We start from the raw sequence: 25,521 nt of genomic DNA, 5'->3' as shown, positions 1-25,521 counted from the left end.
CGAGTGAATGCGAGCCATTTGGTAAGAATCCATGGTTGAAAACAGCGCGAAGAAGACGCGGAGAAGAAAGAACACAGGACTAGCTCTAGTGCTGTGTTCTTTCTTGTCCGCGTTTTTTCGCGCTGTTTTTAGCTATGGACACAGGTTGCCACTGTTTTTGTTGTTCTCACAGTTTCAGCACATCTTTGCTTTGGGATTCCTGCCTGAGATTCGCGATAATAATGTACCCTGAGATATTCATATTTGCTCACGTTGCATGAACTCAGTTGTTCCGGATTGCAAGATTTCTCCTGAACCGAAAAACGATTTGAAAAATTTCGGTTTCACTCCGGAACGAAATAATAGATAAGGTTTCGGTAACGTTTCGTTCCGGTCAAAAACATCGTTTTTTTGTTTTTCGTTTTTGGTTTACCTTCCGTTCCGACACACTGCTTCGGCCTAGCGCGCAACACACAGCGGCGGGAGGCAACGGCGTCGTTCGTTCTATGGCGTTAGAGAAAAGTGGTCGATGTGCCGAAAATAAACAGTCCGGTCGATGGCGTTCCGTGGAACTTCCACTTTCTTCGCGATAATAAGTCGTCCGTGAGTTCTTCGATTTCACGGCAAGGATCATTCAAAATCTGTGGAGCCGATGTAAGACCCGTGTCTGCACTCGGCCCCCTGGCATCTTCTTAATAGGAGGAAACGAGAAATAATTAAAGCATGCTTGCGCAGAATTTTATGTCAAGTGGAAAAATTTGATGAGCATGTGTACTCTCAGTCTTAAAAGATGATATAAAGTAGAGGTACACAATCATCAAATAGTATTTTCATATTAAAGGCGTGATGCACATCCTTGTGTTATGGGAAATTCTCGTTATGTAGTGGAACTACTTTAAGAAATATTCGAATATTTTACGAGAAGTAATTGCAAATCCGGCAGCTTGCTCTCGTCTTTCCCTGATGGTGCGTCTACGAGACGCGGCGGGCATTCACAAACCCTCGTGCTTGGTTATTGCCCAGCCGTTCCACAAGCGCCTCCCAGATAGCTCTAGTGGCGCGGCACTAGTCCAGTTTCCCTCATTCTGTCCCTGACGCAGGCTTTCGCCTAGAGACACAGAGCGGACGCTCCGCGAAGAAAAAACAATCATCTTCGCACAATGCCGCGCGAAATTTCCCTCGAACGAAGAATAAACGAAATCTATAATCAATAAAGAATTCGTTATTGCGAACACATTTTAATCTGGCTACCGCGGAAATAACACCTTGAAAGAAATAGCTACTTACAGGACTATCTCTTACCAATATAAGTGTACTACACTCTTGCAATTTTTAAACAGCATCCTGGGAGCGCTGAGCGGCGGATATGATACTGTATAATATTCTCGAAAGGTAACGAGAACTGCCGACGATGCACAAGCGCACAAAGCCCACTGAAATGCTAGCGGCGCCTGCTGCGCTATTGCCATCAAAATAAATTTAAATGATGTTTAGAAAAACAGCGTCGCACAGCGGACAACGTCGGGGAAGTTGTCAAGAGTATGCGCATGCGCGCAGCCAAGTGCAAGTGTCATCGGCTTTGCTGTTCTGCTGGGCGCATTTGATACCGGGGCTTACTGCTGCCTCATCAATGCCTTTGTTTTCTTTTTTTTCTATGAATGCCATACACATCCGCCTGGAGAGCGTGAGCATCGGGGAGGCAGATACCCACTGAGGGCGCTCTTTTTTGGCGCCAGCTTAGCAGACGGCGCTGGCAGTTCAGTGTGTTTTGCGCGCTTCCGCGTCGTTGGCAGATCTCGTTACCTCTGGAGACGCTACCATATCCCGCGCTCAGCGCTCCCGCGATACCCTTAAAGAATTGCAAGGGTGTACTATCGTGAGCAATATGACCTCGAACACGCGAGCGCGTGTCTAATAGCCTGGAACCCTACATCTGCTGATTCGCAGCGGCCAGTGTCGGAAACAAAGTGGAAAGGGCGCTGTGCTTCCGCTAGCTATTGACACTCCCGCCTCGATATCGTTGCTGCAAAACGTCAGCTTATAGTGCGTCAGTGGCCGCTAGCGGTCATATGGTTTCACATCAGTGCGCACAGCCACACCCATCAGGCTATGCAGCTGCTGAGATATCAGTTGTGACGTAGCCTGCACTAATGCACAGGCCATGCTTGCATTATAACTAGGTGGTGTTGGCTGAGCATTTTGATGTCTCTTTTTTATTTTGTTTTTCGTGCAATTTCTTTTGGCGTTATCATTGCTAGCGGCCGATGGCACGCAATCAGCTGCCATTTCGCAGCAACGCTAGTGAAGCGGGAGTGCCAACAGTCAGCAGAAGAGCGCCCCTCCTTTCCTTTCCCGTTTCGGCAGCGCCATCCACGTATCACGTTATCTCGGTTTTGAGGCTGTTCGCCACGCGGTCGCGTGTTCGAGCTGATATTGCTCACGATAGTACATTATTTCATCGCGTCGTATAGGGGCCCTTTTAAGTGCGAATGCACTTTATAAGCGACCCTGAATCCGCCGTCCCATAGCAACGGCGCGAGGAGCGGAGAGGAGCGACTGTAGCAACGGCGCAGCGACGTCACGCCCCACGTGACTGCGCGCGCTCCGCCCTCCGCTCCGTGGCTGCGCGCGCCCCGCGCATTGCCTGTGGTGATGAAGGCCGGCGGCGAGACGCCGAACGAAAGCGTGCGAAGCGAGCCGAGCACCCCGAAGCCGATCTGGCGCGGGGACGCGCGATGCGTTAGCGAGCGCGGGCCCTCGAATTCGATCGGCCGGACGCGCGCTTCCAGCGAGACTTCCTGGACCGCAGCTTCGGATATAGCTGCGCGGTGTGCGATCGACTGTGGTTCGACAACAAGCTGAGCCCCATCTCGGGCGTGCGCAACGCCGCCAACAAGTTGAACGCGTTGCGGGTTCTTTGGAACGAGTTCGGAAGACAGATCATCATCATCAGTAAAAGTGCTTTGCACTTAAAAATGGCCAGACCTCCGTGGGTCGGCTGGCGCGTGCTCTCTCGCTGCCGTCTCCTTCGCTCGGCTCTGCAGTTTAGTCGCGCGCCCCCCCTCGCATCACCCCGTGCTTCGCACTTCCTCATACTCCCCTTCGGGGAAATGCGGGTTTTTTTCGTCATTGTGAAGCTAGCTGTCCTGCCATCAGCGTTCTCTTTTTTTACAAACAGCATGTGCAAGCGCGGACTTCTTCCTCTTTTACGTGGGAAATGTAGACACGACTATGATGATATAAACATGCATAAAAAGCAAAGGCGAGGATGTGGAGCCAGAACTGCACCTTCATTTGAACCGTGAGAGGTTCCCCTATAGGATGGATAAAATTACAGTGCAGAGAAAGGCACTTGTTAATTATACAATTGGCCTATTTTGTTGCTGTACAAAGAACTTAGGTTAATCTGTAAACTTGAGGGGAGATCACTGGCATCCCAGGATTCTGTGAAATGGTTACTAAACCATCGTATTCATGTCACTGATGCAAAGTGCTATTGATATTAGGATGGCACATTGGCTGAACCGAGAAACAGTACGCACCAGTGAAATCAAACGCGTGAGATATGCGGTTGGAGAACATGGTCCTGTTGGTGCCCGCCAATCCGTAGCCGTCTATCTTGTCTGTGTTGACGCTGGATGCTTCATTGGATTCAGCCCCTGAGCAGCCGATGAAAACGCCCACGTTGCGACTCCGCAGTGTTGCCGGATCATAGCCCGCGTCCACAATCGCCTCGTACGAGGATTCCAATAGGAGACGTATTTGGGGGTCCATCAGGTGCGCCAGCTTCGGATTGACACCGAACAGTTGAGCGTCAAAGCGGGACAAATCACGGATGGTGCCCATTCTTTCCGGTAATCCCAGAAACCCTGCAATTTTAAAAATAAGTGCGAAGGTCTGATGTTAACAGTGACACACTAATTTATGTAAAATAGAATTAGCGTATATACTTGCGTAGTGGCTGCAGATTTTTTCCCGATATTCGAGGTGAAATGGCAGGTGCGGCCATTATACGGAGAAAAAGGCACACCTCTTTTTTGTTTGTTTTCAGCGCTACTAGCCTTTATTGAAGTGCAGTACACTCTTGTACTGGGAGAGGGGAAAAGGGCCTTTGTCACTTTTACGCGCTAGCAAGAATGTTATTACTGGTCCTTCTCCCCTTCATTACTCGTCTCTGTCCCAGTTGCGGTGGTCTTCCGTTCCATTGAATTTGTTCGAGATTCCCGTGACCTAGAAGCTTTTCTCCACCATACTAAAGGAACGCCCCCCCCCCCCCAGGCTTCGAAAATTCAGTGCCACATACCCACAATGAATGCCTTGTTCAGTCGTTCAGTCGGTGTTGTTTGGCGGACGACAGCGCTTCGGGGGCAGCAGCTAAACCTGGGACGCTTTGCTTTTGCTAATTGGAGGTGCCGAAGACTCGGCACGGCTCCGTTGGTCCCCCCCCCCCCCCCCCCCCCCAAAAAAAAGCTTCGGAATTCTCACACAACACCGTATATACTGCTAACGTTCTAAAAACTGAGGGCGTAGCTAATAAACGGGTAATTTTTAAATATATATTTTCAAGGATTCTTTAACAAAGTTCTGGGCGCGGCTATTACATTGGTGCGGTTACAGCGCAAGCATATACGGTACTGCATTTGCCATCTGCTGCCATCTCTACGCCGAGCATAGAATACGAAGACGATACTGTAATCATTCAGGGTTTTTGGCGTTGTTGAATCAAATAATGAATATCGCTACACTTTGCCGCCTGTAATATTAATTCGAAAAAGGAATGCCATATCTCACTTTTGTAAATGCATGATCAATATACGCGGTATCATTTGCATCACTACTACTAAACAATGCTGACAGGAAACTTCAGTAATGATCGGTCACGTTTCACTTTTTTAGGTACTTGAATATTCTGGAACAATAATAAGCAATTTGGAAGCTAACTGCTCGGATCATAATTTAGATACTCAACCATGAGCTCGGGTGATTCTTGCTGTGTACAGAATATTCCTAATATTTGTTTGCTGTGTACACTTTAGACGAGTTCGTATTGCCACGACCTCGAGGCAACTTACAGCTGCGCGTTGCTCTTTGCATACTAGTACACATTAAGTTACTCACCGAAGAAGACAACAGCGAAGGTGTCAGAACGGAGGCACTGAAGGATCTACAACGTGACAAGCTGGTGGTGCTGTTTGGTATTCGTCTATGTAGTCTGACCTCAGTGGACTCGCAGTTTCTAACGGGGGCGCCAAATCATCAGAAGCAGGCAGTTTAGACAAAAGCGTATTGCGACAGATTGCCACATTGACTTAAGTCAGACACAGGAGATACATGGTATGGGAGAGGCTTCACTTGCTAGATCGCCACATACCACGATTGCCGTGGCCGTTCCACGGTTGCCCTTTTGAGGACATCGAAGGCTGGCTCGATGACTTCTATCGTGTGGCCATTATGATCATCGGAACGGGTTAAGGAACGTGTACTTCGCCCCAGATGACTCTCGCCGAGCATGGTTTGTTTACGATGAAGCATCAGCGCTTCCAGAAAATCGAATGGCTAATATGCGATAACTACATCAATGTCGAATCCTAGGCGCTAGCACACAAGCTCTTCTGAGTAGCTTTAAGAAACCAAACAAAAGTGTATCCACGTCCATGGAAAAGATACGGTGGATATTCAAGCGTGCCGATAGGAACATCCAATGCGAAGAACGTCCAACTACTGATGCGTTCAGCGAGAGAGGCACTGCCTGTTTGGCTGATGCGAAATCCGCCAGCTACAGCACCGCATTTCACCTGTGAGGCGACATCAATGAAACAAGCACTTTAGCAGCGCTCCTTTATCTGCGACCGCCATATCACTCTGCGATAGCCATCTCCTATCGCCTTGCCATGCCTCCGTAACCCACCTCGAATTGCGCGCAGTGTCGCGCGTGAGAAGCTCGATCAGGTTCAGGGCTTCAAACGACCGTAACATCGCGCATAGATACTGTCTGTGAAGTAGTCACGTTAGAGCACATATGTCAGTATTACGGAAACGAATTGTACTTTACGGTGCGATGATGTGAATAGCGAGTTTTAGTATAGCGGGAAACGCTTACGTTAGCGTTAGCTTGCGTCTCAACGCAAGCGCTAAAACGGAACGCGCTGCGTGCCAACTGGTGATCCTTTAGTAGAGCGGAAGGCATTCCCGCTAACGCTAACGCAAGCACATACGGCGTCATCTAGACATAAAACATCTAGACGCGCCTCTAAGTTGCGCTGATCCAAACTCACCGCTGTTGCGCCTCCATGTCGCGTTTGCAGAAGTGTTTTGCAGAAGTGAAACGCACACGCATCACGCATTAGATTCATGCACTGCCGCGAAAAACATGAAGGGAAACCAGGGGCGTAGCCAGAAATTTTTTCGGGGGGGGGGGGGGGTTCAACCATATTTTATGTATGTTCGTGCGTGCGTTTGTATGTGCGCCTGTATATACGCAAGCAAAACTGAAAAATGTCGGGGGGGTTTGAACCCCCCCAACCCTCCCCCTCCCTTGGCTACGCCCCTGAGGGAAACGAATCCTGACAAATCTCGGTTTGACTTGTGGCCGTATCTTGGAAAGAGGCGACTGAAGACAGCGTCGCCATCTCAGTGCGGCTACAGAAAACACGAGCGGACCTTGTAAACAATTTTGTTAAGCCTTCTGCACCGCAAATCCACTTTGTATCTCAAAAACGGAGCTACTTTATCGGCGGTACACGGTTGGCGAAGCCTCATTACTCAAATCTAAATCAAATACGAACATTATTTGGGAATGAATGAGTTTAATAATGCAGGACGACGACTAGAAAGATTCGAAGTGGACGACTCTCGCTTAAACAGGTACCGCGATCTTGCCCTACGTACGGGATCTCTTGCGTGTGTTAGCGTCAAACGCTATATTCCAGAAATAGCGTTCGAACGTAAGAGCTCGGGGTACGTTTACGTTCTGCTCATGCGCGGTTAGGAGCACGCAACGCTACCGGTAACGCTAAATCCTTGCATTTGCTGTTTCCCGCTATACTAAAACTCGCTAATATCATGCGTAGCTTTCGTTACCGTATTCCTCCGTAGTCGAGCAACGCTTGAATAGAGCTTGCTGAACCATTGCAATACAAATGCAATATTTATTACACTGCTATAAAAGCGGAGCGTACACTGGAACCACTCGCGTTAACCTGACATGAGGCCTGTTTCGTAGGAATACCTACTATGTAGTGTTTATTGCTTTGTTATAAAATTAGATACCCAGCACCACACCCACAATTGACGTTGCACCGACATTACGCCTGCATACTGTGTTTTTCCCAAGCAGCTTCTAGACCTGGCGGGGCTGTGTAGTAGAAAAGCTGACTGCCACACGGAATGTTTGGGCTCGATTCCTGCTGGGATTCGAATTTTATTCTTTGCAGTCGTATTGTCAACGCTTCCAATGTCAGTTTTTCGTAACACTATCGCTTTTACAATACCAACATCTGTTCTCGCCGTTCCTGGGTAGATATAAACTGTCAATCATCTGTGGCGCATACCCGTGCACTTCGGCCGTGGTAAAAGGATATGTGCCACACGCGTCTGGAGGAAAGCGTTTGACGACGTGCGCGACAGGGTTTTACCCGTTATTCATTTCACTACCAGTACGTAATCTTCGTCAATCCCCTTACCCTCCACTGAGGGTTTTTGTTTACACCAAGTTAAGGAAACGATCACGAGTGCACCCAAACGTAGGCGGCAAGATAGATAGATAGATAGATAGATAGATAGATAGATAGATAGATAGATAGATAGATAGATAGATAGATAGATAGATAGATAGATAGATAGATAGATAGATAGATAGATAGATAGATTCAAACCTCATTACAACAAAGCCGCATCTGCCACGAAAATAACTCCGCTATATCCGAAAATTCGTTACAAACGTTTATTTGTAACACTGTAGAAATGACAAGACTATTCTTCATTTACTTCGTTATAACCGATAATTCGTTATGTCCGTGTTCGTTATAACAAGGTTTGAGTATAGATAGACAGATAGATAGATAGATAGATAGATAGATAGATAGATAGATAGATAGATAGATAGATAGATAGATAGATAGATAGATAGATAGATAGATAGATAGATGAAATGCTCAAAGAGCCTTGGCTTCGCCAAGAAATGATTCGCATTTAAAATTAAGAGAAACGAAGAAGACCGCCTAGCTTCGCACTTCAGGCTTGGCACCATTATGGCGAAGCTGACGTAATTTTTTTTTTCACAACTGGCATTGGATGTTTGCCGTACACGCAGGTCATATCGTGCACGTCCGGGTGCACATAAATGTATTGAAACGATTACCGTGACGTAACAACGGTATTTTGCCATTTATATCATGATCTACATTACTTGCATGTCGTGTTCTTTTTTGTAATGATCTGCCATTGATTTTCGCCATACACTTATGGGACGTCATGCAACGTCTTGTATACAGCGTGTTTTCTTTAGACAGTACACATTTTTTAAATAAAAATTCTACGACTGTCGCGCATCTCTCGTCTTCGGAAACGAGCGCTACGCCGAGGCGGAAAAACTTTGCAGCACTTAAAGTTTCACTGAAATGAGCAATTAATGTAAACTCATTATAACCATTTTAATTATTATTATGATAACAATAATAATTAAGGTTTAATGTCCAAAACCACGATATGATAATGAGAGACGCAGTAGTGGAGGGCTCCTTAAATTTCGACTACCTGGGGTTCTTTATCGTGCAGCTAAATCTGAGCACACGGGCCTCTAGCACTTTCGCCTCCATCGAAAATGCGGCCGCCGCGGCGGCGATTCCATCCCGCGACCTTCGGGTAAGCAGTCGAGCACCATAACCACTGCGCCACCGTGGCGGGGTCGTTTTCATTATTAAATTCAGGGCAGTTGTTTATAATGAAAAGTTGTAGGACGGGGCAACTTATGGCATACCCATTTCTTAAAACTCCCAAACACAGAGTAGTTTGAGATATTAATTATCGAAATTAAGGGTCCCAATCAAGACGATACCGATTCTGAGCGATCCGTGTGCGTAGAAATGCGCCAGCAGGGTTACGTCAGACAGGAAAGCTTACGTGAAGAACTTCGAAAAACAGGGCGTCGCATCAGAATTTGGTAAGGAAAAATGGCCAGTCGTCCCAAATACCCCAGTGGATCGCTCATTCTTTGCCTTTAGTGTGTATATCCGTTTCTTTGTTAAACTGTAATGAAATGCAAAGAACCCTTTCGCCTGTCTGCGAGAAGTAGCACCCTGGTGGCTGTCGACTATTTTTGCTCTGTAGTGCAAAAAAAGGAGGAAATTGTCGTGTTCTTGCGTAGAGCGCGAAAAAAACAACAACAAAACAGATAAGCACTACACCCTGAACACAAAGAATAAGGGTCACAGTTGGGCATTTGAGACGACTTGCCATTTTTTCTGACCAAAGTCTGCTGCGATGCGTCTTTGGCGTTTCGTCAGGTGAGCTTTCTGGTCTGATGTAGCACTGCTTGCGCATTTTCTGCGCGCCCGGAGCGCTCACATTCAGTACCGCTTGGATTGGAGCCCTTAATGTGGGTAATTATTAGCTTAAACCACATGTGTTTATAAGCTTTTTTTAAAAAAAAGGGTATGCCTAAATTGTCACGTAGTACAACTTTTCAATATAATCAACAGCCCTGAAGTCGGCAATTAAAAAGTTAATTATTGGGCTTTTGTCAATTGCTCACTTCAGTGTAACTTTAGGTGCGGCAAAGTATTTTCGCCTCGGCGTAGAGATTGTTTGCGAAGACCACAGAGTCGTCACAGTATTGGCATTAAAAAAATGTACTCTCTAAAAACACCCTGTATATCATATTACCGAAAAAACCACAAGAGCGCTTGGAAGTAGGCACCCAAATTATGTTTTACATTACATGTTTATTGTTTTATTTACTGCATTTATTTACTTAGCTCGTCCTTACATTCTTCCCATGAATTGCCATTACGTTTACACTCATTTCACGACATTCGAACATTGACGTATATAAAGTTAACGGAACGACCGCGAAGCACACTGACGTAGGTTATTAGATAACGATTTGCTCGGCATGCGTGTCCTAATACTGTCATTACCTGTCATTAATATTCGTCCTACACTGAGGACTGACCGTCCAGATGTCGGAACAAATTAAGAGCATGAGCAGCGATATAATGAACATGTCGTATGTCCGCAGCATTTCTGGGGTAACCGGTGATACATCACTGGAGACATGGCGGAGAGGTGCAGGGGCGTAGCCAAGGGGGGTGTTGGGGGGATTCAAACCCCCCCGAAATTTTTCAGTTTTGCTTGCGTATATAGGCACGCACACATACAAACGCAAGCACGAACATACATAAAGTATGGTTACCCCCCCCCCCCCGAACAAAATTTCTGGCTACGCCCCTGGAGAGGTGGCTACTTCTATGTAAAATTCGGCAGATCCCACGCATTGTGGGAATCGTTCAGTCAGCCAGTAACTGTCTGTCCCGCACTTTTTGGCCTTGAGCCAAGCGTTACGAGGTAGATCGTGGTGTTTTTTGTCAATGGAGTAGTTCTGTGCAAGTCATGGACTTACCAGGCACGTCGACTGCGCCGGCGCTTAAAAAGTGTAACTTATGTTCTGTCGTTCTTTTATTAAAGACGTCAGTTTTATTGAAACGAAGCGCACGCTACGGTGCGATGATGTTAATATAATACGCAACAATTGTTGCATTCCTCCTGGGCCGAGCAACGCTTGAATATAGTCATAGGAGTACATATGTAATGTTTATTATATGGTTCTAAAAGCGGAGCCATTAATGGAACCAAAATTGACGTTAACCCGACATGAAGCCTATATCACAGGAGTGCATGTGTAATGTTTCTTACCTTGTTACAAAATTAGCTAGCCAGCACAGCAAGCACAATTATCATTCCACGGATAGGACGTCTGTATGGGGTCTTTTTCCAAAGCAGTTTGAAGATCTGGCGTCACTCTGTGGTAGAACACATGACCGCCGCGGAGAATGCCTAGGTTGGATTTTTGCTGGGATCCTGGCTTTTATTCTTTGCATTCGTTGGATCAACGCTACGGAGGCCGGATTTCTTTAACACTCGTGTTTGTTTATTTCTTTTAATTCCTGAAACTCGTCTGTTGTGAATGTATCATCCCGAGTCCCCCAGGGTTCGGTCCTGGGACCACTTTTGTTCTTATTGTACATAAATGATTTGCCCAATTATGTGTATGCGAAAATCCGCCTTTACGCTGATGACTGTGTATTATATAATGTAATTAATATACCAATGACGGCCGCATTTTACTTAATGATTATTTTGCACAATTTTGCATATGGTGCGCGACATGGCAAATGAACATAAACTTTGTTAAAACAGTCGCTCTTTCCTTCTATAAAGGCAGCTCCGTTTCTTTGTTCGATTGGTGTTTCAATGGCTCCTCTCTCTCACATGTGTCCGATTAGAAGTACTTAGGCCTCATCTTCACGCCCAATATGTCTTGGTCTAAACATATCGAATACACTTGCAATAAAGTTTTAAAGAAACTGGACTACCTAAATCGTACATTTAAAGATGCTCCGCGCGAAACAAAATTGTTAACGTATAAATCGCTCATTCGTCCCATCCTCGAATATTGCTGCCCCGTATGGAACCCTCATAAAAAATCGGACATCACCACATTAGAATCCATTCAGAAGAAAACCATCCGTTTCATTTTCCGCCGTTACGACTGGAATTTCTCGCTCTCCTCTCACCTTGCTACGCTAGGTCTACAAACCTTGTCCGATCGACGTGATCTCGAATGCTTAAAATTGCTACATATTCTTCTTAATGCCCCACGCTACAAGTTAACTAACGAATGTCTGTCTGCCGATAAACTGAAACCCAAAAGGAATAGCCACACACTAAAACCTGACACCGTTCCATCCACGTACTAACCTATATAAATTCAGCTTCTTTCCGCACACGATAGGAAAATGGAATCTATTGCCTGGGTCAACTAGATCATTGCCTTTAGAAGATTCCTTGCATGAATGTATTGATTCGCGATTTGTTTATTAAGAGTTGTAAGTTGTAATTGTATTTGCATGAATGTATTTATTTGCGATTTGTTTAAGAGTTGTATTCCTGTTTGTTTGTTGTTAGAAGTTGTATTCTTGTGTGTGCTGATGTACAGAAAACCCACTCCTGCGATAGCCCTAAATGGGCTGCAGTATGTAAAAATAAAATAATAAAATAAATACGAGTGTCTGTTATCGCCGTTCCTGGCTGACAGCTGTATGCAGTGCAGTATTGTGGAATCTGCCGAAAAAATTATCTGACGTGGCGCGTTCCTGGAAGGCACTGCCCAGTGGATACCTTCTCACGTAGGCAGTGCTGGAAATGAAGAGGCTGATCGCATCGCTTCAACTTCTAACCATGATGTGTGTGGATGCCCGGAAATTTCGTGTATTGTGGACAACGCTCGTCTGCTTATACGCCGACACCCCCTAAAGCAGCACCCAACAGCGAGTTGCGAACGGATCGTTCCCTCCCAGTGTTCGTGGTCGTGGCTTGCCTCGTCGTTCCAGAGCGCTCTCATATGAGGCAAGAGTTGGCTCTGTGTTGGTGCGCGAACGCTCATACCGTCAAGGACGTGCGTTCAGTCCTTTGTATCAGTCTTGTGGCTCCTGTAAAACACTTGAGCATCTTACATTACACCTTATCGCATTCGTTACGCAGCGGGCTTCGCTGATTAAGGAATAAAACTTCATTGCGTTCAAGTGCGCGACCATTTACGATTACCTCTTTCCTAGAGGATATGCTTCTAGACGTGACCAGTCCCATCGAGTTCTACGGACTCTATGGGCCTAACGGATATGGCCACCTGTTTATAGACTTTTTTCGTGTTTTTACTTATTTTTTCGTGTTTTACTCTATCTTACCCCTCCTCCAGAAATAGTAAGCAGGCGTTGTGCCCCTGCAGTTGTCTGCCTGCTCTCCCTCTTTCCTCTGTGTCCTTGTGTATGCAAATAAAATATTAACCATAACAATAATATACACTGTGAATCACATGCTCCCACGATATTGGAGAAGGCGTTTCGTGACCTACACGACAAAAGTTTTAAGTTTTATTGCGATAACAAACATAGAGACATTATCAAATGATTTGCCGTCGCCGTCGCCATCACCTTCTGTGTATATATATATATATATAGGCAAGCGTCTTTACCGATTTATTTTGATGGGTTCGGGTTTCTCCCGCGAGGACTGTCAGCAACGCTGGGCACAGACCGCTCTGTTTTACAAGCTTCTCGATTGTTTGAGACTATTCTATTAAGATTACGCGCAGCATGCGAATAGTCATGTTTACTCGAGACCACACGCGAGCAGCAGCGATGAGCCTTGAATGTTCGATGCCACATGTGTAAATGCCGACGCACCTCACCGCAGATCCGATTACCGACGGCCGACGGCCTGCTCGCCTCCATCAGTTTTCAGCCTGAATCACTTGTACGTTGACTTTTTATTCGCCGGGGCACAAGTTCGCCCAAATAAAGAGTTGCGTATTTCCCAGTCTCGCTGCACCTTCCTTCACCCTCACAACCGCGTGACAATATATATTGTGAAAGGCAAGAACGGCAATGCGGCTCGGCTGCTTGCGCGAGGAGCTGGGCATTACCGAAGTGGAACAACAGGAGGGTGCAGAATAGAAGAGCTTGCCCAACGAAAGGGCGTTGTCTCTGTCTCGTTCCTTACAATGGCGCAGCCGGCCGACGGACCTCCGCTTGACGACCTGCAGTTGCACACAGTGCTACTGAGCGGACGCACAGTTTCGAGTTGCGCGGCTTCCATTACAGCGGCTTCGGGCTACAAGCCCAACCCCGCCCGTGTACCGATGGGTCGTCTATAGGCGTCACCACAGCTCCGGTCTTCGACTTAACTGCCTTGTAGGTGGACGCTACCTCAGTCCCAAGGGATGCTGTCCATGCTCCATCGGGCTTTATTTCGCACGCCGCCGCCCAAGCGACCTCAGCATCGACGCCTCAGGTCACCACTCTTACTTCAAATGCGGCCTGCAGCGACTTCACCGTGCTCAAGCAGGCAATCTCTATCATGATCAAGTCCGCTGAAGACACCAATGCATGCATTACAGAGCCAAGGCACGTACTGCACTGCCTCCGCCATCTCCTACTGAACTTCCCGAATTTCGAGGATTTCAAGAACACCCAATGATCTGGCTGCAAGCCATCGATCACTAGCCCGCCAACATTCTTGGCCTCACGACGTGAAAATGTCTTTTGCCGTGAACCGACTACGCGACTCGGTCAAAGCTTGCCATCGTTACGATGGCTACAACCATACCACTCGGAGCGCATGGAGTGCCGCGTTAGTGAGTGCCTTCCGCCCGCTCTCGTCCGCGTATGGGGAGCACTCATGCGGATGCGATCGCGCCGGCAACGTCCCACTGAAGGTGTCAGGACCTACATGTATGATAAGCTAGAGCTCCTCAACGACTGTGGCATCACGTGGCAGTCTCCAGCTGCGCGCCAGTACGTGGTCGATGGAATGTGGGACGCCACTCATGCGGCCATCCTGTCCTCTCAGTTGCCGGAGATCTCACCCACCGTCCTCGCTCACAAGGCCGCAGCACTGCAGCAGAGTACCCGATGCCGTCTTACGTTCGGTACGCCGCCGCAGGCCGGACAGTCTCCACTCACCTCTACGCGACGGGGTTACTTTTTGTGCGGACGTATTGGACACAACGTCAAGGAGCGCCGCCAATCGTCCCTACCCCGGATTCAGTACCAAGCCTTTCAAGCTCCACTGTTACCAGTGCATCTTGAAGGGATCGCCGACTTGTCAGCGCTTGTTGATACCGGCGCCGAACGAACGGCACGCACCGGCGTCATGCTACCGACACCATTTCCCATTGGACACAGCCTCCACTTCGCGGACTGGGAGGCAGCGTGATGCCAGTGGGCATGCTCGGCCTCTATGTCCGGACGTCAGCGGGGACAATGTTTCTGCCAGCCATTCCTGTCTTCGAGGACCTACCTGTCGACATGATTCTGGGCACAGATTTCCTGCTGTCGGATGACATCCAGATCGCCATCGATCGCGGCCATATAGAGCTCCGGCCTTCGTCAACCGAGGCTGCGGCGACGCCCCTGCCAACGCTGAGGGGTCAGCCGCCTAGTCCGCTTCCCTTGAGTTCTATACTGGCTCGGCATAAAGTAATATTCGCCGATACTATAGGAGATCTCCCGGGTACTAAGATGCTGTTTCATCGAATACGAACGGGGGACCACTCTCCGATGTGCGTGCAGTTGATAAGGTACGCTGAGAAGTAGCGCGCCATTATCGTAGATCAAGTAGGTGAAATGCTTTCCGCAGCGCCTGTCGCTCGTGCGAAAGAAAAACGTGTCGACGCGGTTCTGCATAGACTACAGGAAGCCCAACAAGTTTACGACGTCCGACTCGTACCCATTGCCTCACATCGACGACGCCATCGACACTGTTCGCCACTGCAGGTTCTTCTCCTCACTCTACCTACGCGCATGGTACTGGCACATCAGCGTCGCAGCAGAGGATAAGTGCAATACCACGTTTCGCACTTCGTGAGACCTATATGAATTCAATCGCATGCCGTTTGGGCCCAGAACGGCCCCTAACACATATCAGCGCGTGATGAATTCCGTACTAGGCTCACTGAAGAAGCGAGCCTCCGTGGTCTATTTAGATCACATCCTCGTCGTTTGCATCACTGAGGATGAAGACCTGCGCAATTTAAACGACGTGCTACACAGACTGTATGGGGCGGGGTTCCGCTTAAACCGAGAGAAGTGCCCGTTAGTTCTGTCTAATATAGCGCACCTTCGACACCAGATTTCCCCCGACGGTCACTCCCGGAGCGCATCGCAGCAGTGTCGGAATATCCCACGCCAGCCAGCTTGAAGCAAGTGCAGACGTTCATGGGCATGGAATCTTACCTGCGGAGGTTTATTCCCCACTTCACTTCCATTGCGGCTCCTATGAGCGATCTCCTTAAAAAGGACGTCCCGTTTGAATGGGGCGCTGCACAAGAAACTGCTTTTCAGACGATAAAGCAAAAGCTCACTGCCTATCCTGTACTGAGTCATTTCAATGATGAATGGGCCACTGAATTGCACACCGACGCTAGCCAAGTCGGTCTAGGGGCAGTGCTAGTCCAGCGTGATCTAGGCGGCGTCGAGCACATCGTTGCTTATGCCAGCCGGAAACTCTCCGAGACCGAGCACCACAACCACTCCACTGAGCTGGAATGTCTGGCAGTTGTGTAGAGCGTGGACGATAAATTCCGCCATTTTCTGTTCAGGCGCAGGTTTTCCGTGGTAAGCATAAGTTTCTTCGGTGGATTATCACGCTACAGTAGTATGCCTTTGACGTCCGTCATCGCGCTGGGGCCTTGAATAACATCGCCTATGCTTTGTCACGCAACCCACTCATGCGCGTTGAAGGAAGCAAGCAAAATCACTTCTATTTTGCACAAGTAGACGTGCGCAAAACCCAAGAGGACGAGGACTTGGTGCCAATCATTGCATCTGTAATGGGTACGGAAACAAATCCATTGTTAGCAACACGCAATGATGTACTGTGCCGTCGTCAGTGGCACCAGGAGCTCTCGGAAAAACGCTACCTCCTGGCCGCTCCGAAATATGTGTGTACCGAAATACTACGGGCCATTCATAATGATCTCGAAGGAGGGCACATTGGAGAACAAGCCACGCTTCGCAAGCTACAAGAACTCTTCTGGTGGCCTAAAATTCCAAGCAATGTGCGCTCTTACGTCGCCATTTGCCAAGCATGTCAACAGTTTAAGCGACTGCCGGGGTGTCAGCCTGGACTGTTAACACCTGTTCATATAACCAATCAGATGTTTCATACGGTGGGCATCGACTACATAGGGCCGCTACCCACCACCACTGCTGGAAACCGCTCTATTATTGCAGCTGTGGGTTACCTGCCCAAGTACGTGGAAGTGGCAGCCGTGCCATCTCTTTCCTCCGTTCAAAGAGTCAATTTCCTGCAGTGCAGATTTGAATGGAGGCATGGCTTGCCACAAAAACTGATACCTGACCGTGCAACAACATTTCGCAGCCGGGAACTACGAACGTACTTTTCCAAGGCCATTACAGCACTATTACGCATCAGCGTTCCATCCCCAGGGAAGCGGCCTTACTGAGTGCACTAATCAAAGTATTCAGGCAAGACACGCTCCGTACACCAAAGTAAACAAGGAAGGAGAGGCTGATTGAAGCGTACACCTTCGGGCTGCTGGCTATGCAGTTAACACGGCGCTGCAGACGTCTACAGGTGTGCGACCGTACGAAATCGTATACGGAAAGCTGCCCCAGCTGAAAGCGGTCCTTAGCCTAAACGCTCCTGTTAGCGTCACGCGCTATGACAGCCGTGCAGACGCCTGTCAGAAGATCAGTGCTGCGGCGAGGAACAGAGCTACGGCGCTCTGACAGACGCCTGTGAGAGCGCCGGCGACCTGCCCCGGAGTACAACTTTTGAGACCAGGTGTGGTTGCAAAGGGTGGCAGCTGCCCGAGCAAGAAGCTACTCCCGAAGTTCGAAGGTCCTTTCGCGATCACCGAACGGTTAGGAGAGAATACCTGGCGCGTTAGCACCTCAAACCCAAGCTTTGAACTCGATCGGCGGAAAAGGAACAACTTCGCAGTGTACGTGTCACGCTTCAAGAAACGAGTGCGTCGTTTGGACTGAACTGTTGTTTCTATTTGTTTGCCAGGTTCGCAGCGTGGCCTAGTGTGAAAGGCAAGAACGGGAATGCGGATCGGCTGCTTGCGCGAGGAGCTGGGAGAACACCGAGGTGGAAGGCAGAATAGAACAGCTTGCCCGACGAAAGGGTGTTGTGCCTGTCTCGTATTTTATAATAACAGTGATCTCCCGCGGACTCACATTTTGCCCCACTACTCACATTTTGCCCCACTACGATACAATCAGTTTACCGTACTACAAGACCTTGATAACTTCGCGCGGAATCTTCGCCTAGAGGAATACTTTTTCGACAAACCCCAGAGAGAAACCACTACCATAATACTCTCCAGTTCAAGGTAACAGTGGACACCAAGCTCTCAGCGGGAAAAGCATCTAGATACCTACACAGAAGCCGTCCAAAAGGACATACTTCGGGAATATAACACACACAGACCGGCATCAGCTAAAAATCTCTCAAGAAAGTAGTATGACTCACTCAAGGCACTCAGTGAACGAACGGATATCGTCATAAAACCAGCGGATAAAGGAGGAGGGATTGTAATATTAAATACATCGGACTATATCGAAGAGGGCACCCGCCAATTAACTAACACCTCTTTCTACAAACCACTTCATAAAGACCCAACCCTAGAACATTAAGCAATAATAAACACCGCACTCCATGGTCTCGTGGGGCTCGGAGAGATAGATCCTCAAATTTCTAAGGCCCTTACTGTAGCACGTGCTACACCAGACGGTTTTATATGCTTCCGAAAATACACAAGAAAGGAAATCCCGGCAGACCAATTATTAGTAGTGTCCTATAGTGAGCACAAATGTGATGACTCGCCAAGTCCAACAGTAATTGAAACCCTTGCGAAGCTGGTACTTCAACTCAAAAGCTTTGAGTTTCATAACCAATACTATCTACAAATAAATGGCACTGCTATGGGGACTCGAATGGCACCCAACTACACTAATATTTTGATGAATGATTTCGAAACTAAGTTCTTGTCAACCGAGAAAATTAAGCCCCTTCTTTACAAACGCTTCTTAGATGATATCTTTATCATTTGGACGGATACACAAGATAACTTGATTAATTTTATAGGATCCTTCAACAAAGCTCTTCCAGACATAACTTCCCTCACACATACTCAAGAACTGAAGTCAATTTCCTCGACGTCCACGTAAAAGTAAAAGACGGCTCCTTGACTAGTACCGTTTACTAAAAAGCCTACAGACAGGCAGCAGTACCTTCACTTCGATAGTTGCCACCCTCGTCACTGCAAGACGAGCATCCCGTACTCGCAGGCCCACCGATTCAGGAGAATTTGCTCCCGCCCCGAAGACTTTGAGGCCAACGCAAACAACTTGCGCAACGCACTTGCGAAGCAACACTATCCTCCTTCTATAGTCGACGACGCCATACGTAAAGGGGCAAACCTAGATCGCCAACAACTACTTTATCAGCAGAAAGAATTAAAACAAGAGGGACGGAAAAACTTGGTTCTAACATTTGGAAGCAACCCCCCTAACGTAAACAAAATTCTAAAGAGACACTATAACATCTTACAACAGAGTAAACGACTATCAAGAATTTTCCCTTCCCCTCCGCGAGTTGTTTATAGACGCCCCAAAAATATTAAGGATTATCTTGTACGTTCGAAAACCGATAAGGCACCTGTAACTGGATGCCAGCCATGCGGCAAGGCTCGTTGCAAGGTGTGAAAACACATACAGACAACCAACTTTGTTCAAAGCACGCATTCGAATTTCAAATACTCTCTTCACTCAAACCTTAACTGTGACAGCTCTAATGTAGTATATCTTCTCGAGTGCGGAGTATGTAGTATTCAATACATAGGTCAGACAGACACGGCCTTCCGCACCCGCTTTAATAACCATCGTTCCCGTGTTAATTCGCTTCCGCATCTTCCTCTGCCTCAGCATATAAATTACGAAAACCATCGATTTGATTCCATCACGGTTACACTCCTGCAAAGTGGTTTCTCCAGTACAAGGGAGCGTGAACAGCGCGAATCCTATATAATTTATAAATTTAATACTTTGAAGGCTGGCCTAAACATCAATCCGGGCATACTGTCTTCAATTCGTGCTCTGGAAGATTCAAGTTAATAATAATCTTAACTGAAGATCTCTCTTTTTTTATTTTATTTTTTATTATTTTTTTCTTTTTTATTATAGTTTATTTTATTATTTTTTCGGACATCGCTTCAGGAGCACGCTGTCGGACATACAGCATGCTCACACGCATTCCAATCCTAAGGTATTCTCCATTTTCTTGATTAGCATTAACTGGAGCCACAAACCGGAGATCGTGATCACCTGTTTTTTAGTGAATGTGCCTTTGTACACTCTTCCCGGACTTTTACTAAGCTTTTTGAGTTGACTGCCTTTAAGCGCTTATCCCTTCTTGTGAAGCTTCATCCCCTCACAGGCTTCAGGAGCAAATGTGGAGGGGGGAACAGAAGACGTGAGGAGTGACAATGGGCTGGAGGAATGCAGCCATTTTGTGTTGGGGCTTCAAAGCATTGGAACTCGACTAGTGACTACAGGAATGTACCTCACCTGGACGATCTTTGGATATCAGCGGAGTTTTTGTTTTCTTTCTTTTTTTCTTTCTTTTATTCAGGAAACATGTGTGTTTCGTAGGCCAAGATATGTGCACGTGGGGTGTTAACGACTTTTTTTTTTTTCAAGAAACACGTGTTATTCTTATGTCAGTCAAAGTATGTGCACAAGCGTATTCGCGACTCTTTTTTCGGCAGGTTTCTTACTTCTCTCTCTCCTCCTTTTTTTTCTGTATGTACTCTGAACGATGACATAAAAGCGCATCGAAGCCTGGTAAATTTTATCCTGATGAAGATCGGTCACCGATCGAAACGTCGACAAATAAACAGTTTTTTAGAAGCGTATACCTATATATATATATATATATATATATATATATATATATATATATATATATATATATATATATTGTAACGGATGATATGGGTTTATTTACAATGAGGTCAATGAAGCGGTAGGCAAAAGAAAAGGGACGGTCCCATGATGCCGGTCACCAAATCCCTCGCGCCCGTTTTACTTCGTTCTCTTTCGCGCTCTTCTAGCGCCGCGTTACATTTTCCGCGGGGCCAGACGAAGCTCACCGAGTAGGTCAGAGGGCTCGCTGAGTGCAGGGCTTCAGTCGTGCAACATGGACAAGTTGCGTCTTGCGTGAAGGGAGGTTGCCAGCTGTCACTTTTGCGATGACGTAGGTGACGTCACTCAAACCTTTGACGACGACGAATGGACCGGTATACTTTGAAAGGAGCTTTTGGCAAAGTCCCTGCTTTCTTACTGGTGTCCACAGCCATACGAGATCACCTGTTGCAAAGGTGAGTGGCAAATGTCTTGCGTCGTAACGGGCTTTAGCAAGGGAATGGGACGAGAGAGTTCTGAGCCGGACCAGTCGACGTGATTCTTCAGCGCGACACAAGGTCTGCGCGACACTTGCGTTTTCGTTAGTCGAGGAAGGAAGCACGGTGTCAAGGAAACTTTGAGGATGACGAGCGTAGAGCAGAAAGAGAGGTGTATAGCCTGTTACTTCGTGTTTGGCGGTGGCAAAGGCGTACGTTATGAAAGGTAGTACGGCATCCCAGTTCTTATCGTCCGCTGAGACATACATTGAAAGCATGTTTTTGATGGTACGATTAGTGCGCTCAGTTAGCCCGTTGGTTTGCGGGTGGTAAGGCGTGGAATGCCGATAGTGGCACCCACAGAGCCGCAGTAGTTCTTAGACAACGTCAGCGGTGAACTGCCGGCCACGATCACTTATTACCACACGGGGAGCTCCGTACCGGAGGATAATCGAATGCAGTAGGAACCAGGACACATCAGGTGAGGTGGCTGAATCAAGTGTCATCGTCTCAGTGTAACGTGTCATCATCGGACCGTCCCTTGTCTTTTGCCTAGCGCTTCATTGACCTCATTGCAAATAAACTAGAGGTGTGCGAATATCAAATTTTTCGAATACGAATCGAATACGAATATCCAGCTTCGAATATCGAATCGAATATCGAATATCAAAGGAAAAATGCCTCCACAGTAACAATATTTTATTTAACATGTAGCTATTTGAAAAAAAAAAACATTAACAGACTGACTGGCAACACAGCATACACTCCAGAACACAATGTCCAGGCTAGCACAATGCACATCACAACACAAGCAAATATCAAGGCACAATGAAAGTAATGACTAGATGTTATCATGAAGAAATATGAGTTGCTCCACATAATCAGGCAGCAGGCGTTCCCTTCTAATAGAGACACTCCCCCCCCCTGCCGCTGAAAAGGCACGCTCGCTTGGAACAGAAATGGGTGGTATAGGGAGTTACATGGGGCAAAGCTTTGACAGACTTGGGTATCTGAAGGTGCCTACAGTCCGCCACCAGTCCTGTGGGTCACTGTCTTCAGAAGTGGTCCCGCATAGTGAAGGAGTTGTAGTGCGGCACGTTACGGCCGCATAATATTGAAAATGTACGGTTACATGATCGCCAACAGCGCTGCACGTGGGAGATGCACCAGCAATAAATCATACGTATTAGGGCGCTCGTCGCAGGCGGATATCGTGCCTCCGTGTACTTACGATGTTTATCGCTCCTCTCGGCAACGTTTTTAGCTATACGAACGCAGCAGAAATGTGGAAGACGAGTTATTTTATGCATGATAATCAAATCGCATATTCGAAATTTTCGATTATTCGAAGTTATCGAATATTCGAAACTATTCGAATACGCGATTTTCGAATCGAATACGAATATTTCGAATGTAATATTCGACGAATATTCGAAATTTTCGAATATTCGCACACCCCTAAAATAAACCCATATCATCCGTAACAGTTTTGGTGGACTGGTGCGGGGTAACCGACGCCCTGGACAACACTGTCGCAGACGACCTTTGAAGAAGCCGACGCCTAGCCGGACTACCCCCGGAACACACAGACAAGACGGAGGCCCGCGAAGGCACGTCGGCCGGCAACGCCACCGAGCAAGGCAGCCAGCGACCAAGACAACCTAGCTACTGGGAACCTGAGCCACGCATATTCTCAGGTAGGACCGATGAAGACGTGGACGATTGGTTAAAGCACTACGAAAGAGTGAGCCGCTATCACGAATGGAGTACATCGGCTAAGCTCGCAAACGTGGCATTCTTTCTCGCCGGGACCGCTCTGCTTCGGTTCGAGAACCATGGACACGTGCTGACCACTTGGCCGACTTTTGTTGAGGAACTGAAGGCCTGCTTTCAGGACACAAGTTCCAAGAAAAAGAAGGCTGAACAGGCACTCGCACGTAGAGCACAATTGCCCGGCGAAACGTGTACGACATACATTGACGTAGTACTGAAGCTTTGTGGCATTGTGAACACGAACATGACCGACGAAGACAAGGTCGGACATCTGTTAAAGGGCATCGCTGAAGATGTTTACAGCTTTCTAATTACAAAGGAAAACCTGAACACACCTTCCTAGGTTAGGCAGCAATGTCGGACATTCGAGGCGCTGAAGACCCGACGAATTTAGCCGAGGTTCGGGCGCTTGGACAACGTCCATACGTTTGCAAGTATGGACATCGCCACCTGCGATGACCTCCCTCTGCTCGTGCGTCGAGTAGTTCAAGAAGGGCTAGCACGGCTTCAGGGAGCAGAGGCTGGCTATCAATGCGCATTCGACGAGTTTCCCGAGCCACCATCCTTCTGGAAGCGAGAGCGTCGCATCGAGTATCGACCACAATCTGAAGAGGCGCACTCCAGCATGAGCTTCCGATCGCTCCCGAAAAGTCATGGTCGCCGCCGGATGTCACCACCCCGTCGTGCTCGTGCGGAATATTCCCCGACACCACAACATCCTCCTGCAGACGTCACGACGTGCGCCTGCGGAGTACCGCCCAACTCCTCGAACCTCCGCTACCACTAATTTGAACCGTGACGTGCCAGTATGCTACATGTGCGGCCTCCGAGGGCATATCGCGTGCTTCTGCCGCTGCCAGCCGTGAGCGCAACGTTTCTCGGCATACCCGGCTCGTGTACACGAAACCTCCACCTCTCAATCTATCGTTAGCCCTCTACGACAGCAGTGGCCTAACAGATTGCGTGACGAGTCCCCAGCATCCGAGCGAAACCTTACGCCGCCTTCGAGACGACCACGCCGTTCGCCGTCCCCGCGTCGTCGGTCGCCTTCTCCTCCCCAACTGGGACTAGCTGGTGCGACCGATGGAGGTACGGTCGTGGGACGGTCAGATTCGCCAATTCCTCCTGCTGTGATGTTGAAGAACAAAGTGCGTGTGCGTATGGACAGTGTAAACACTATAGCTCATGTAGATACTGGTGCGACTATTTCGGTTATGAGCCTTCATTTTAAAAATCACTTTTAGGACATAAGGTTATGTTTGCGTGGGATCGCAATGAAACTTTTCGTGGAGTTGGAGGAGAAATGTTGCGCCCCGTTGGTGTTTGTTCGGCTTTAGTAACGATTGGAGGACAAAGTTTTAGAGCTGGATTCATTGTATTGGCACAAGCAACTCAAAGTGTTATCTTAAGGATAGACCTCCTGCGTGAATGGGGAGCTACGCTTGACTGTGGGACTGGGGAAATTATTCTCCAAAGCACGTTGCCAACTACCGTAATTGACGATTTTCGGGCTCAACCAGCCAACGTTCTTTCGTTGTCTGAAGATGCGTTGATCCCTGGTCATTCAGCCATGTTTATTCCCGTGTGCTCTTCTCGTGTCCTGTTGGGATCCTGCAGCTGCCTAGTGGAACCAGATCATACCAACGCACTTAAGAAGAATGTGCTGGTCCCTCGGTCGTTTATTCAAGTCATCGACGGACGTGCTCTCTTGTGGACAGTCAGCGCTTCTGCAGAGTCTGTCTGTCTGCCAGCCGGATTCAAACTGGGAACGTTTGAGGAGAAGATCACAATTAACGCCCGGACGGTTGAAGGGTCCCCAGACATCCGTCCACCCACGCCTGACTACTCAGCCGACTTGAGGCGCATGATAAACAAGTCGCTGTCTTCTACTGAGCTGGATGTTTTTCAAGAGGTACTCGCCAGGTACGCGCCAGTCTTATGATTTCGCTCAAAGCGATCATTATTTTACGCTGCCAAAATCCCGTATGCACCACCGTATCAACATTGGAGATGCTACACTGACACGCCAGGAGCCTTACCGCATATCCCCTTCGGAAAAGAAAGTGATCGCCGAACAGGTCAACGGCATGCTGCAGGAGGGCATTATTCAGGAGTCATGCAGCCCCTGGGCAGCTCCGGTTATACCCGTCAAAAAGAAACACCGCTCATGGAGATATTGTGTCGAATACCGCCGCCTTAACGCCGTCACAAAGAAAGACGTGTATCATTTACCACGCATCGACGATGCTGTCGATTGCCTGCACTCTGCCTCGTACTTTTCATCTGTCGACCTCAGGTCTGGCTACTGGCAGATACAAATGCATCCGTCTGACAGAGAAAAGACTGCTTTCGTTACGCCCGACGGCTTATTTGACTTTAACGTTATGCCGTTTGGCTAATGTAACGCTCCCGCAACCTTCGAGCGATTCATGGACTCCATCCTTCGCGGTCTCAAATGGGAGATTTGTATGTGTTATCTCGATGACGTCATTATTTTCGACAGCACTTTCCACGAGCATTACCAGCGGCTAAGCGTTGTTCTCAATTGTATCAAACAAGCTGGT

At 47.8% G+C, this 25,521-nt stretch overlaps 1 protein-coding gene across 1 annotated transcript in view; it reads right to left on the bottom strand.

The window, feature by feature from the left end:
• LOC119391859 (fatty acid synthase) overlaps positions 1–25,521 on the bottom strand; it is a 306,146-nt gene that overhangs the window by 226,449 nt on the left and 54,176 nt on the right. The window contains exon 3 of the mRNA XM_037659508.1: positions 3,522–3,848. Coding sequence (XP_037515436.1) covers positions 3,522–3,848 — 327 coding nt within the window. The remainder of the gene's footprint in view (positions 1–3,521; positions 3,849–25,521) is intronic.

This window comes from Rhipicephalus sanguineus, chromosome 4, assembly GCF_013339695.2.
Source record: "Rhipicephalus sanguineus isolate Rsan-2018 chromosome 4, BIME_Rsan_1.4, whole genome shotgun sequence".
Lineage (NCBI taxonomy): Eukaryota > Metazoa > Arthropoda > Arachnida > Ixodida > Ixodidae > Rhipicephalus > Rhipicephalus sanguineus.
The sequence above is the reverse complement of the archived record's forward strand: the minus strand, read 5'-3'. Positions and strand labels throughout refer to the sequence as shown.